General features: G+C 53.7%; 1 protein-coding gene across 1 annotated transcript in view; it reads left to right on the forward strand.

Moving 5' to 3' along the window:
- The first annotated feature begins 6,534 nt into the window (after positions 1–6,534).
- Positions 6,535–13,579, forward strand: part of LOC124231407 (uromodulin-like 1) — a 61,572-nt gene continuing 54,527 nt past the window's right edge. The window contains exons 1-2 of the mRNA XM_046648201.1: positions 6,535–6,610; positions 10,214–10,456. Of these exons, the coding sequence (XP_046504157.1) occupies positions 6,535–6,610; positions 10,214–10,456 (319 nt within the window). The remainder of the gene's footprint in view (positions 6,611–10,213; positions 10,457–13,579) is intronic.

Consider the following 13,579-nt stretch of genomic DNA (forward strand, 5'->3'; position numbering starts at 1 on the left):
CATCAGCTCTTCCTGGGTCTGGAGCCTGCAGGCCTTCAGACAGGAACTTCACCATCGACTCTCCTGCTGGAGCCACGCCATCGCCGTCCTCCGTCTCCAGCTTGCTGACACCCCTCAAAGATCTTGGGACTCGTTGGCTCCCACAATTGTGTGAACCAGTTCCTCATAATAAATCCTTCAAGTATATCTGTGTGTCTGTATATCTCCTGTTGCCTCTGTTTCTCTTGAGAACCCTGATGCATATAGTGTATGTCTGAGAATTTAAAAATTACTTATTGTATTTATTGGACTGACTCTTTCCTATTCTTAATTGCTAAAATCCTTGGTGGGGAGGGGCTGCACGTATTTTCTCTTTTCCTCTTAAAAATAAAAAGCCTGGGGGCCGGCTCCGTGGCCGAGTGGTTAAGTTCGCGCGTTCCGCTGCGGCTGTCCAGGGTTCGGATCCTGGGCGCGGACATGGCACCGCTCATCAGGCTACGTTGAGGCGGCGTCCCACATCCTACAACTAGAAGGACCTGCAACTAAGATATACAACTGTGTATGGGGGGGCAGGGGTTTGGGGAGATAAAGCAGAAAAAAAAAAAGATTGGCATCAGTTATTAGCCCAGGTGCCAATCTAAATAAATAAATAAATAAATAAATGAAAGCCTGACTCAGGTTAGTAGTAAGTAACTTTAGTGGTTTGCTGTTGACTCCAACCCCAGCCCTCGGTGGGAAGACGCCCTGCCCTGGGGTCACGGTGTCTTCCAGGAGCAATGGTGTTAATGCAGCTGACCACAGGGGATGATGGGATGCGCCTGCAAGAACCTCGTCTGCCTTAGGCGGAACTGATTCAGAATGCTCCCGCAGAAAGGTTGCTAATGGGTCACACTGTAGACGTGTTTGTTGTTGTGCTTACTGTGATTTGGTTCAGATTATGTTGCTGTGGCTTCATTATTTCAAATCCACCCGATGACATCCATTATTGAAGAGTCCTGTGGCTCTGGAAGTGCTGTGTTTCAGCCTGTCCTGAGAGAGACCATCCAGTCATGACATGTTGGTGCTGGTGGGGAACCAGGCTCATCATCTTCCCACGGTGCGGAGTCCAGGGACTAAAGTCCAGAGGACTGAGGGTGGCCCAACTCACACACACGGGCAGAGTCCCGTCTAGAACCCGGGATGTCCCATCTCAGCCTAGCACCTGCTTGCTGGTCCACGCTGCCCTCCACTGCCGGGTTCTAAAGACCCTCACTTGGATGTATTTTTGTTTCTGCACTTGTGTTAGCTTCTCTATGAGAACCACTAACTCTTTATCACAACGTTGTTTATTAGGACCGACGTCACGCTTGGTCATCGTCTTCGTGCTCTGAGTAATAGATTGTACAGCTCCTCTGTAGTGCTCAGATGCCCGGAGCTGGAAGAGGCCTCGGAAGGCATCCGGTTCAATCTTATCCGGACAAGCCCCCCGCAGACTGCTGCATGCCATTTGTACTGCAAAGACAAATACACATTAGAAATAAGAGATGTAATTCTCCCTGTGGAAAATCAGGGAAGAGACTCTCCTCTCCTCCTTTTTTTGAACACATGCTTTAGAAAACTTGCAATTGTAACTACTTTCTCCTCTCTTTGAAATGTATAGAAATCCTTTTGAAGACCAGATTGGCATTTCGTCTGCTTTATGACCCAAGAATGTCTTTCTCAAGGCCTGGGGGCATCTCTTTGCAAGGCAGACACCAAAGGAGAGGGCCCCCCTCCCAGTTTCTGTGGGAGGGTGGGAGTCTACCTTAGGGGGACACTTTTTGCTCTAATTTGCAAAACTATATTATGTCATAAAGAAATGAGAAGTTTATTTTTCCTGTGGAAAAACCCATAAACCGACCCAGGTGGTCACCCGAATACAGGGTAGCGTAGGATGAACTGTGTGTGACCAATGGTGCTAGCAGATCCTGTCACCTGGAGACTGGCTATCTTTTGTCTCGAGAACCTGTACGGAGTGGGCGTGTCTGCTCGGTCATAGAAAAGGTACGATTTCTGTCTGTTTCTCTCTCTAATCTCTCTGAGGATTGCCTGCGGCGCACATCACGTTCTGGTGTGACGCTCCCTCAAGAATAAAAGTGTTTTCTTTCTCTTCTACCCTTGTGGAGAGGCTTTTCTGGGGTGGGAGCAGATTTTGTGTTTCATTAAATTTTCCCAGTTAAGGCCTTTTCTACATTTAATGAAGATGGATACCTTAGAAGTGCTCTATAGTTCCAGAAGGCTTTTCCACATGTTGTTTTATTTGGTTCTCACAAAACCAGGAGACATTAACACACTACTAAATTAGAAGGCACAATGATTCCCGTTCTGTAGATTGGGAAACTGAGGTTCAGAGAGGCACAGTGCTGCCCATGGTAGCCCATCTGGTTGTTGGCAAAACGAGGAGGGACCCAGGCCATCTGGCTCCGAGACCAGGCTCTTCTCAGAAATCCATCGAGAGTGACTCAGGCTATAAGAAGGAGCTGGGACGTGTGTGGTCATCTGCCTTCCCAGTCTTTGATGCACCTGTGACACAGCAGAGGTCTGGGCCTCTGCAGCCCCGCCCAGCAGCGCCCCCCCACTCATGGATGCTGGTGCTCCTCTGGATGCCCGGGGCACCTGTGCAGGAAGGTCCCGCTTCTCCTCACTGTCCAGCCTGCTGTGGCTCGAATGCAAGGACGCAGAGTGTCCGGCACGCTCCTCGAGGCTTGGAGACGACGTCCTGAGAGTGCACTGTGCCCTCTCTTTCCGTCCACCCTCGCTCAGAGGACAAGTTTCCACAGTGGAATGTGACAGAAGGGTGGAGAAAATCATCTATGCTGTGACTTTATAACATTGAGGATTTGCAGAGCTACACGTAAAATGAAGAAAAGACAAGGATGAAAAGAGTGTGTGGTGGGGGAGGGATGGGTGTCGGGAGGGATAATGAAGAACAACCACACCAAAGAAAAAGGAGCCCCCGAGGACTGTCCATAGGAGCGTGGGGGCTGGCACGTGGAAGAGCGATGTGATTTTGTTGTCTAGTTTGAGGGAGGACCGGGACCCACGACGTGGTGTCTCCAGCCAGGAGATCGACTTGCATTCTCTGTCAGGAGGAATTTTCAGGCAGAGCTGTGCACCGCGGTGGGGGCTGCTTCACACAGGATCGCGTCCTGCGGTGTTCAGAAGGATGTCATCAGTGTCCTCAAGCTTCTGTGTGCATCCAAGCGACCTGAATCCCCGGGGGCCATCCTCTAGCAGCCTGAGAAGTTTGGGGTGAGGTCCCTGCATTTCCAAGAAGCCCCCTCCCCAAAGATTCTGATGTGGGTGGTCCTTGAGAAGCACTGGCTCGGGTAACTGCAGCTGTGGGAGAGCAGCCTGGATTGGCTCAGAAGCTGGACTGGGTTATTTAGGGTGTTCTCCAAATCTAACACTTCTATAGCATTATGAAGCTCCCTTCCATCTCTTTGTCATGACCTCCATCACAGGCAGTGTTCCATGGGAATAACCCCGGCCCCGCTGGCCCCTTAGAGATAGATACTTCCCCATTCATCTCCAGCAGCTGGTGATGAGCAGAGCAGTCATCAGACCCCACGCTGCCCTGTCCAGGGCCCCCCAGCCCCCACGTGCCCCCACAGCCAGGACCATAGGTGGAGGTCTCACCACCGGTCCCCGCTCCCCCAGTACAGCTCTCGGATGTGTGTTTCTGTCACCCATGCCTCTTCCTGTGCTATCCGCCCCCCCGACCTGAGGTCAGGTTAGGCAGGAGAGCGCATGGCCCCTCCCAGCCGGCTCCCCCTGACAGGTGGTCACTAGCAGGGCTGCGTGTTGAGCAGGATTCCAGGAAGGAGGCTGTGAGCAATGAGCAAGGCCACATGTCATCGCTGCCCTAGACCTCTGTTGTGAGCGCTGCAACACTATGCCTTGGGACATGATCACCACATCCCAGGACAGCACAGGGGACACATACTTTTTGGCCCATAGGGTAATGACAGATGCCATTTTGTAGTGGACTCTGTTGAACTCTGTTCACAGGACCACAGGACTCGGCACCTGAGCTGAGAAAGGCCCCTTAGCGGCCATCTAATTCAACCCCTCCTTGTGCAGATGGGGACAACAGGCAGAGCTCAGCTCGGACACAGGCACCGAAAGCAGAGATCACAGTTCACGTCCTCGGAGACACTGGTTCCACGGACAGGGACACATCCTCACCTGTGTGTTTGTGCATGTGTGTGAGCGTGCAGGAGTGTGTTCTGCATCTACGTGTGCACATGTGGGAGTGGGGGTGTGCAAGTTTATGTGAGTGTCAGCACATATAGGTGTGAATGAGTGTGCATATGTCAGCGTATGTGTGTGAGTGAGAACATATGTGTGTGAGTGTGTGAGAATGTGCCTATATGTGTGTATCCCTATGTGAGTGCATGCGTGCATACGTGAGTGTGCATGTGAGAATGAGTGTGTGTCTGTGTGCCCTTAAAGCGGGCACTGAACCCTGGTGGCTTCCCCTGTGTCCCCAGTTTGGACACCGTTTTGGGCAAGATGCTGGATTTTCTGCAGAGCCCTGTCCTCCTCCTAGGAGAGCAGACCCAGGGCTCATTGCTGGATGGACCTGTGGCTGGACACTCCCTGGAAGTGACGGACACATGGCTGGGGGGACGTCTCTCTCCCTGCTGGGGTACAGTGCATGGTTATTTTCCCCTCAAAGTGTTTGCGTGGAGAAGTAAATGCAGAAAATCCCTATGGCCGTCACGCAGAAAAATATGCATAAATAACACCAGGCAGAAAAGACCTCAGTGGATTAAACTGAACAAACACACATGGTGGTTCTTCTTGTGCCTGCATGAAAGGGAGGGTCAGAGAGGACCGTCAATTTTGAGGGTTTTTAAAAATCATATGAGTTTTAATATTAAAAGAGAAAGCATGTTATAACAATCTTTTATGGGCGATTCCAATTTCAAGTTTTAAAATGTAGTACTATCCTTGATTTCACTTTCATATTCTATAGAAACATTCATACGTTGTGATAGCAAAAGTTCTAAGAGATGATACAATAGAAAATTATAATACAGATTCATCTTGCATTTTTAAATATTCAGATTTACCTAAATTATAACACTTTTTGTATCCTGTTTGTGCTAATTAAATTTTGTTTTCTTGAATATCACATTATAGCTTTGAAACGTATTCTTTCCTATTGAAACTTTTTCCCCCTCGATTCCAGCACAGTTGATGACTCAATCCTGCACTATCGATTTTCTATAAAGGGCGCTGTCTTCCAGCAGACTCGTGCTGAGCTCCTTAATGGTGCGATTATTTCCAGCTCCTTTTTCTGTATTCTTGTCCTGGCATCTGCTGTTTAGTCATTAGCCATGCGAACGCAGCAGTGAATCATTTTAGAGGTAATCTACCAAGAATAAAAGATGCCGCAACATTGTTGGGGGCGTTAGGCTGGAAGGTCCCTTCTGGGAGAATTATCTGGTATTTTGAACACCAGGGAATTGTACTTCTGAACATACAGCCAGGGAGGAACTTTGTTACCCTATGTGAAAGTTTTCTCAGTCAAACCAATGAGAGCTTCATCTAATGTTAAAAATTGTCATGTTAAAAAAAGACAGATGCCTAAGAAGGCATTGTCAACTAGAAAGCGTTTGATATGAAATTTAAAAGTCCATTTTACAGGCAATATGACGGTGGCTGAAATAAATATAAACCAGCTCTCACTGTCACGTCCCACAGTCTCGTCTGCTATTCCTGTGGCCCTGTCTGGATCGGGCCCACTTTTATGTCGTTGAACACCGTCCTTGTCTTTATGGCGATGGAACTCCGTGAGGGAGGTTGTGACTTCGCATTGTGAACTATTGTTTTCACGTTCCTAAAACTCTTCATGGCGAGCACGTCAACATCTGTGCGATGTTCCATCCAGATGCTCTGAATAATTTATTTCCCATTCTCCCGTGATGGCTCACTTCGATGCTTTTCCATTTTCAATCTTGACAGGTAATGAACATCTCTGAGACTGTGGCTTCCCGGCCCTCGGACCAATGATGCGGGGCGGGTGGGGGGGGATCGCTGGTCAAGATGTCTGAACGTTTTTGCGGCTCTTGATCTGTATTGTCCAATAGTGTGCAGGATGCTTTTCTGAACCCGCCGTGCCTCTTTGACTTGCCGCTGTCCTCGCCGCCCGACAGTTCGGGACGATAAGGTGAGAGAATACGCTGGACTTGACGGAAGGAGTCAGATTGCCGTCTGAAATGTGTTTCTTGCGTAACAACGAGATGGAAGCCGGCGATGTGGTCCGGTCGTTGGATGCTCACCTTTCCTGAAAGATGCCATCTGCTTGGAGCGAGAATGGGCGGTGACATGCAGCTGCCCCAAGGGATGCCACCATGGCAATGACGGGCGTTAACAAGCAGGCATAAGGGACCGCTCCCAGCCAGCGCTCCCTCTGAAGCCACTGCCACCATCGGCGGCACGGGGAACAGAAGGGCCCTTTCTCTGGGCCCAGGCTCCCTTGTGCTGCTGCTCAGGAGAGGCCCAGGGCTGCATCCGCACCACCCGACCATGCTCAGGACCCTTGGGCTGGCCCTGCTGGCTCTGGTCAGTGCCGTGGGCCCGAGCCAGGCCAGCGGCTTCACAGGTAAGGGGTCCGGGCTTGGCATGGGGGATGCTGGAGGAGCGGGGGGCTCCCTGGGAGCAGGTCTTGTGAGGAGAGCAGCCCTGCCGAGACCCCGGCAGACAAAGACACACCTGCTTTGAGAGGTGGCAACGTGTTCCTCCTTGGCCAAACTTTTCCATAAACCACAAAAGAGATGGTGTGCCTCTGATCCCCTGGGGGTCGATGGGGTTCAAATGCAGATTCTGAGTCAGCGGGTCTGGCGTGGGGCCTGGAACTCTGCATTTCTGCTGCCAGTGTGGACGCTGCAGATCCACGGGCCATGCTGAGAGCAGAGCGCTGCCCGAACCTCGGCATATTAGAGTTTTCAACTTACAGATAAGGAGGTGGAGGCCCAGAGCAGTCAGGCACTCACCCAAGGCCACACAGCAGGCCAAGGGCAGAAATACCACCAGGGCGCTCCCTTTTGTTGGCCCTGATGGGGCGGCAGCTTCCCCTCACCCAGGGGCCCGGTTTCCTCTTTGGTAAATGAGGATGAAAGTGGCCGACAGAGGAGTGAGGAGCCGAGCAAGGACAACCTGTCAAAGCCTTCAAGACGCACATGATTTCTGAAGAATTTCAGAGAATCGAAATGGCAAATCTTTTTAATCATTTCCCTCTTAAAATCTGCCTCATTCCTTTGGGAATTTAAACAGATCCCTTCTGTTCCTCCAGTCAACCTCAGTTTTGTGCTAGTTTCACGTTTTTTTGCCCATCAGCAGGATTTTGGTGTAACTGTGATTTCTTTTTACTTGGTTTTTCCTTTGGAACGGGTCATGCACAAACCGCACAACTCAGTCCCAGAACGAACGGGAATATTGCGAGGCTGGAGGAGAGCACAGGAGGGATTTGACGAGCCTGCTCATGCATCGCACACACGAGGCCACGGGGAACAGAATCTCAGCCACGCGCCAGGGTTGCACACCTCCCTGTTCTCATGTGCCAGGGACGGTCCTGACAGGCACGATTTCACTGAATCCTCCACAAGCCCAGGGCACAGCTACCATTTTATAGATGACAGGACTGCGGCACCGAGGGGCGGGAAACGTGCTCAGAGTCACACAGCTGGCGTTTGTGAAGCTGGTGGGAACGGGTCTGTCTGACCCAGGACCCACGCTCCCTCCAGGGCCTTAAGTTTGCCCATCTCTGGGACTGGAGCTCAGGACCCCCGATGGCCATGCTGACGGCTCCTGAAAGCGTTTGTGGAATGGCAGGATCTGCTCAAAGCTTTCTCTCTGGGCTCTGCCAAGAAGCCAGGCTGGGAGATCAGCCAGCGGCCTCTAGGAGAATGTGGAAAACAAAACCGAACGAGCAGATCCCAAGAGCAGCTTCAGGGGAGATGCGAGCGTGTGTGGTGTGTGTGCAGGCGGGTTCTGCTAATGATCAGTGGGACTTGTCTCGATCAGATGGGGCCCGGGGCCTCTCCAGAGACAGGGAAGTCACGACCTTCATTAACATGGCTCGCATCTCACCTTAGGTTAAAGAGAGAAACAAAACCTGGACCCACTGCTCCAAATTCTCAGTGTGGGCGGTCCTTGGGCTGGTCTGGATCCCTCCACTAGGGACCACATTCACTGTGGCCATTTTCTCTGGCCTCTCATCCAAGTCACCTTTAAGGTCTGGGCCAGGTTACCCTGGCCTCAGAAACCTGCCCCGGCCCACATAACCAGGGGCCTCCCATTCCTTTCTGAGGCTTATGTAACCTACCACTTTGGTGAAGATGGCCCACAGGTTGTCCCCCACCCCCCAGAGGCCCTGCTGCCCTGCAATGGTGATGGGGAGGCGGCCAGGCATTCTTGTGGCTTACGAGCGGGCTCACTCTGGGGCGGTGGGATTCAGCACCGTGTCCCACCCAGAGTAAGGCCGCAGTATCTCCCGTCAGCCTGGGCTTGAGGGCTGGCTCTGCCCTGTTTCTTCCTGGGTGGCCGGAGGGTTCCCAGCCCCCTGAGTCTCACTTTCTGTACACTTGTGGGTTGCTGTGAGGCCAAAGGAGAGAATCTTCAGGGGTGCTGTCCTGGTGTTGGGGATGAAGATTATTTCTGCTGCCATCTCTGAGGTCCTCCCCAGAAGTCCAGCTCCTCATTGTGGGGTATACACTGTCATATTGATCCTCTACCCATAGTCTGATAAAGCTTAGAACTCAGAGGTGAGTCTCTGAAGATGTAAAGTGTATTCGAACGATTCACTCATCCTACACTGAGGACCCATGAGTGCAGAGAGCCCCAAGCTGGGTGCTAACGTTGGGGGCCACCACATGGCCCCTGTGTTAGTCCCCAAGGCTGCCATACAAAGTACTACAGACTGTGGGGCTTAAACAGTAAAGATTTATTGTCTCTAAGTCTGGAGGGCAGAAATCCAAGATCAAGGTGTGGGCAGGGCTGGTTCCTTCTGTGTGCTGTGCGGGAGAATCTGTTCCGTCCTCTGTCCCAGTTTCTGGTGGTTTGCTGGCAATCTTGGCGCTCCTTGGCTTGTAGAAGCATCTCCCCATCTCTGCCTCCGTCTTCACGTGGCCTTCGCCTTGTGTGCATCCTGTCTCTGTGTCCAAAGTTGCCCTTTTGTAAGGGCACTGGTCACGTCGGATTAGGGGCTACCCCGCCCCGCTATAACCTCGTCTTAACTGATTACATCTGCAAAAACGCTATTTGCAAATAAGGTCACTTTCTGAGGTCCTGGAGGTTAGGACCCCACCACGTGAATTTTGGGTGGGAGGGTGTGGACACAGTTCAGCCCATAGCAGTCCCTGCTTCGCGAGGCAACAGAGGCTCTCTGGGTAGACGGGACACCCCAGGACCACAAGGGGGTGGTCCAGGACAAAGAGACACAGGGCTGGTGAAGGTAACGGGTGCTATGGGGTCCCGAGAACTGAGAGATCCTGCCGATGAAGGGGCTGTGGGTGTCTCTGCACAGGAACCAGGCTCCAGCTGAGAGATGCATAGGGCCTGATGGGACCAGCTGGCTGTTGTCCTACGGCGAGGCACTGTGCCCTCGTCTCCCGAGGACAGCAACAGTGGGGCTGAACTTTACCGTCTATGAACTTCTCATGTGTGCTTGAGATAATTGCTATTTATCTTCCATCCTGTTCCAAAAAAGGGAGTCATTGCTATCTGTGCCCAGCAAGTAGTAAGCCTTCAGTATATATTTACCGAGGGAATTGCTGCGTATTCATTTCACCGCAACAAACCCGAGGCTCACGGGGACTAGGAGGTGTGCACAAGGTCCTCCAGGCACAGAATCAGAGAGCACGGAGCAGGAAGCAGGGACACGAGCCTCCGTGTCTTCCCTCAGTGTACTGTCAGACCCCTGGGCTGGGGGAGCATGGGTCGGGCCCAGGGGCCTCTCCACGGCCTGTAGCGGAAGATGTCTTAGCATGCAGGTCCCTGTCTACAGGTCATCCCTTCGAGTTTATGCCGCTGCGTGAACTTCTCAGAGATGGGCTGGTGGACAGATGCTGAGGGGTCTGCCCAAGGGCGAGAGGGCTCCTTCCACACTCTTGCAGATGTGGAGGGCTTGTAGAGAACCCCTTGTATGGATCTGATTCTGGCACTTGTCCTTTCTTGGGTTCCTGCATCTTTCCTCCCTCCCTCGTAGAAAAAGGCCTCTCCTTGCTGAGCTACCAGCTGTGCAACTACAGCGTGACCCAAAATGTCCAGAAAGTGGAGGCCCTGCAGACGTCCCACCTGACCTACGTCCCCTGCGGTGGGTGGATCCCGTGGAGGCGGTGCCCCAAGACCGTTTACAGGACCCGCTACCTGGCGGTGGAGGTCCCCGAGCCGAGGAACATGACGGACTGCTGCGAGGGCTACGAGCAGCTGGGCCTCTACTGCGTCCTGCGTGAGTCCAGGGCGGCCGGGCGGGCTGGGGGCTCCCTCCCTCGTCCCCTCTCCTTGGGATTCCTGATGAGTCTCGGGACAGTCACTGTTCACGGCCATTAGCCCTGAACTTACTGGATCTTGCTGGAACACTGGCTCTCAACCTTGAGCGTGTATTAGGATGGTCTGGAGGGCTCGTCCCAGCACAGATCCCTGACCCCACCTCCAGATTTCAGATCCAGTGGGTCAGGGGTGAAGTTCAAGTTCACAGATGGTGCTGATGCTGCTGGCCCGGGGGCCCCATTTTGAGAACCTCTGTATTGGAGCAGTGGCTTTCAGACCTGGCTGCATATCGAAGGCCCCTGGGCAGCTTTAAAAATTGGGGTGGGATTGGTGTGGGGCATAGCTTGGGCATTGGGATTATTTTAGAGCTCCCTGAGGGATTCTAATATATGGCTGAGTTTGAGAACCAGCATTGCCTTCTCTTCTATGTTGGCAGCCAATCTTTTCTTTCTGAAAGCTGTAGTGGAATGCTTTCTTTAACCAAAATCCTAAGCTGAACTCTACTATGTGAAAGAGATGGAAGGGGTCCCTTCGCTTTCCCCTAACTGCCCAGGGACCCCGAGTCCTGTCACTTTCCCAGTGAGGTTTGGAAGATGCTGGGGGCAGTTACCAGGGCTGGCCAGTGTCTGAGGCCAGGTGAGCTGGGCTGTACGGGGCCTCAAGGCTCAGCCTTTTGACAAGAAGGGAACTTTCCAGAAGATTTCTTCCAGGGGAAAGTCACAGGCGGGTATGCGTCTGTGAGTGTGTGTGGGTGGTGGTGATTGTTAAATCTGAGTCAATACCAGATCCAAAATGAGTTTTGGAACAGTCAGAAGGTCCCCCTGCCCCCACCCCCGTGGTGGAGGGGAAGTGGGAAAGGTGTGAGGGCTGTTGCCCCCAGGGTGCAGACAGCACCCACTCCAGGGTACCGGGAGGGGTTCCCATGTGACCCGTGCCTGGAGCCCAAGGCTCAGACAGCAGCAGGCTACGCTGTGGACACTGCACACGTGGGGCCTGCCCCCTGCCCGCACCAGGGGCTCCAGGATGTAGTCTTGGATGGTCTGTGCAGATCCTGAGCCTCTCCCTTCAAGCCCCTCAAAGCCATCTCACAGAGGACAGGCATGGCTGACACTTTGCTCTGGCCCCCTTCAGAGGGTCAGGCGCAGAGACGTCCTCACAGCTCACGGGTGAGCAGTTCATGGGAGTACACCTCTTCTGGGAGTGTTGAAATGACACCACTACTACCACCAATGAAAACCAGATTGGCCGGCTGACCTTAGGCCCTGGGGCTCCGTGCCCAGTGAACTCCCGCTGATCCCCTAAAGGGGCACTTGCAGGGAGGGGCTGTCCCTGGCGGTCCTGCCCAGGCCCTGCTGGGTCTAAGGAGCCCCTTCTGGTGCTGACACCTGCTCCTTTCTGCTTTCTCCATCTCCCTGGGCCGCATGCACGAGGGGACGACCAGCTGAGCTGCTGTCCCTGGCCTGGAGCACCTCCCTTCCAGGGAGCTGGGGTCCCATTGCTGTGGGGGCCTTGGGGCCCATGGCATGTCAGAACCCAGTGGTGGAAAGAGGGGGCCACCTGCCCTGTCTATCTTCACCTGTGAAGGCCTGCTGGCTGTTGGGGGGATTAGTGAGGTCTTGTGTCCAGGGTGCCAGAGGAGGCCCCCAGGAGAGGCTGAGCCCCACCAGCCCCACCCACGCTGACTGGTCTCCTCTCTGTAAGGGCTGCCACCCTGCTGTGACAAACAAGTTAATTCCCACCAGAGGGAGGATGGGAGGGCTGGCAGCCCCTCTCCGACACCTGCTTATCTTTCTTCTCCTCAACAAACCAGCTGCAAGGAGTACCCCTCATGAGACATCAGCCCCACTATTAGAGTCTTGGTGCCTTTAATTAGGAGCTCACCAGTTGGGAGAGGGCCAGAACATTCTAGTCAGAGAGTCCTGTGGGCAGGGCTGCCCTGGAGACTGCAGGTAGGGGTGTGGCTGGTGAGGGAGGGTGAGGATGTCATGGGGGCCTTGCTGGGAGCGGGAGAAGGAGGCCTCACCGTGAAGGCCTGGAGGCCCCTCGAGTCGGCTGAGTTGGGGTCGAGGGTCCACGGTCCCCTGGGCCTGAGAAGGGTCACTCTTGCAGCAGTGTGCAGAGGAGGCCAACAGGAGCCCAGAGGAAAGGGCAGGGAGGAAAAGGGGCCTTGGTGGGGTCGTCCTTTGTGACGGGCCAGCTCAGGAGATTCCTATCACCAGTGGACAGGAGAACCCCCCCACCTGCAGACGGGGACACAGAAGTGGCCAGGTGACTTCGAGATCGCACAGACTCGGGCCTGGGTCTCGCCGGCCCCCATCAGATTCAGTTTGTGGCATCTGGGGAAGGCGGCCTTGGTGGGATAGGGGAGGAATGGGGATAAAGAAGGTTACGGCACTGAGCACGCTGGCCTCTCCCCCGGGAATGCTCCTGCTTGGTGCCAGGGCCGGGCGTGGCACTGTGGCCGCCGCGGGGGCCTCGTGGCACCCCCAGTGGGGCAACAGCTCTCCTCCCGGCCTGTGGGGGCTGCGGGTGAGCACCTCGTCCCCCCTCCGTGTTCAGACATCACGTTGGTGGCTGGAAACGGCCCGGCCCATGGTGGAAGTGTTTACCCCGAGGGGATTGGCAGCATGAACTTTTCCACACTTGCCTGGGTCCTTTGATCAAAGCTTGTTCCGAGATGCCTCGTGACAGGCTGGCTCTTTGGGACAGGAAGTGAGAGGTCTCTGTGAGTGATCTGCTGACACCCAAGGGCTGAATCACACAGAATGAGGCGGGCCCCAAGCCTGATGTGGTAGCCCCAGGGAGCAGCCTGCGAATTTGGGGAGGAGAGGAGGATGGAAGGTCCTCTTTCCTCCAGGGCAGGACCTCGGGGTGGCCCGAGGCTGGGGTGACAACCCAGGGCTCTAAGTTCAGAGGTCTCATCCCCAGAGCAGTGAAACCTCTGACTCGCTTCCTTCTTTCTCCTCCCACTCAGCGACCAAGTATCTAAAAAGGGAAGAGAGTTACAAGAGCACATGTGGTATTTCTTTCCGTCTAGATGACTTTCTCAATTTTTTTTTAAGTCCAACATTTGGAATGCAAT

The sequence above is a fragment of the Equus quagga genome, chromosome 21 (assembly GCF_021613505.1).
Source record: "Equus quagga isolate Etosha38 chromosome 21, UCLA_HA_Equagga_1.0, whole genome shotgun sequence".
NCBI lineage: Eukaryota > Metazoa > Chordata > Mammalia > Perissodactyla > Equidae > Equus > Equus quagga.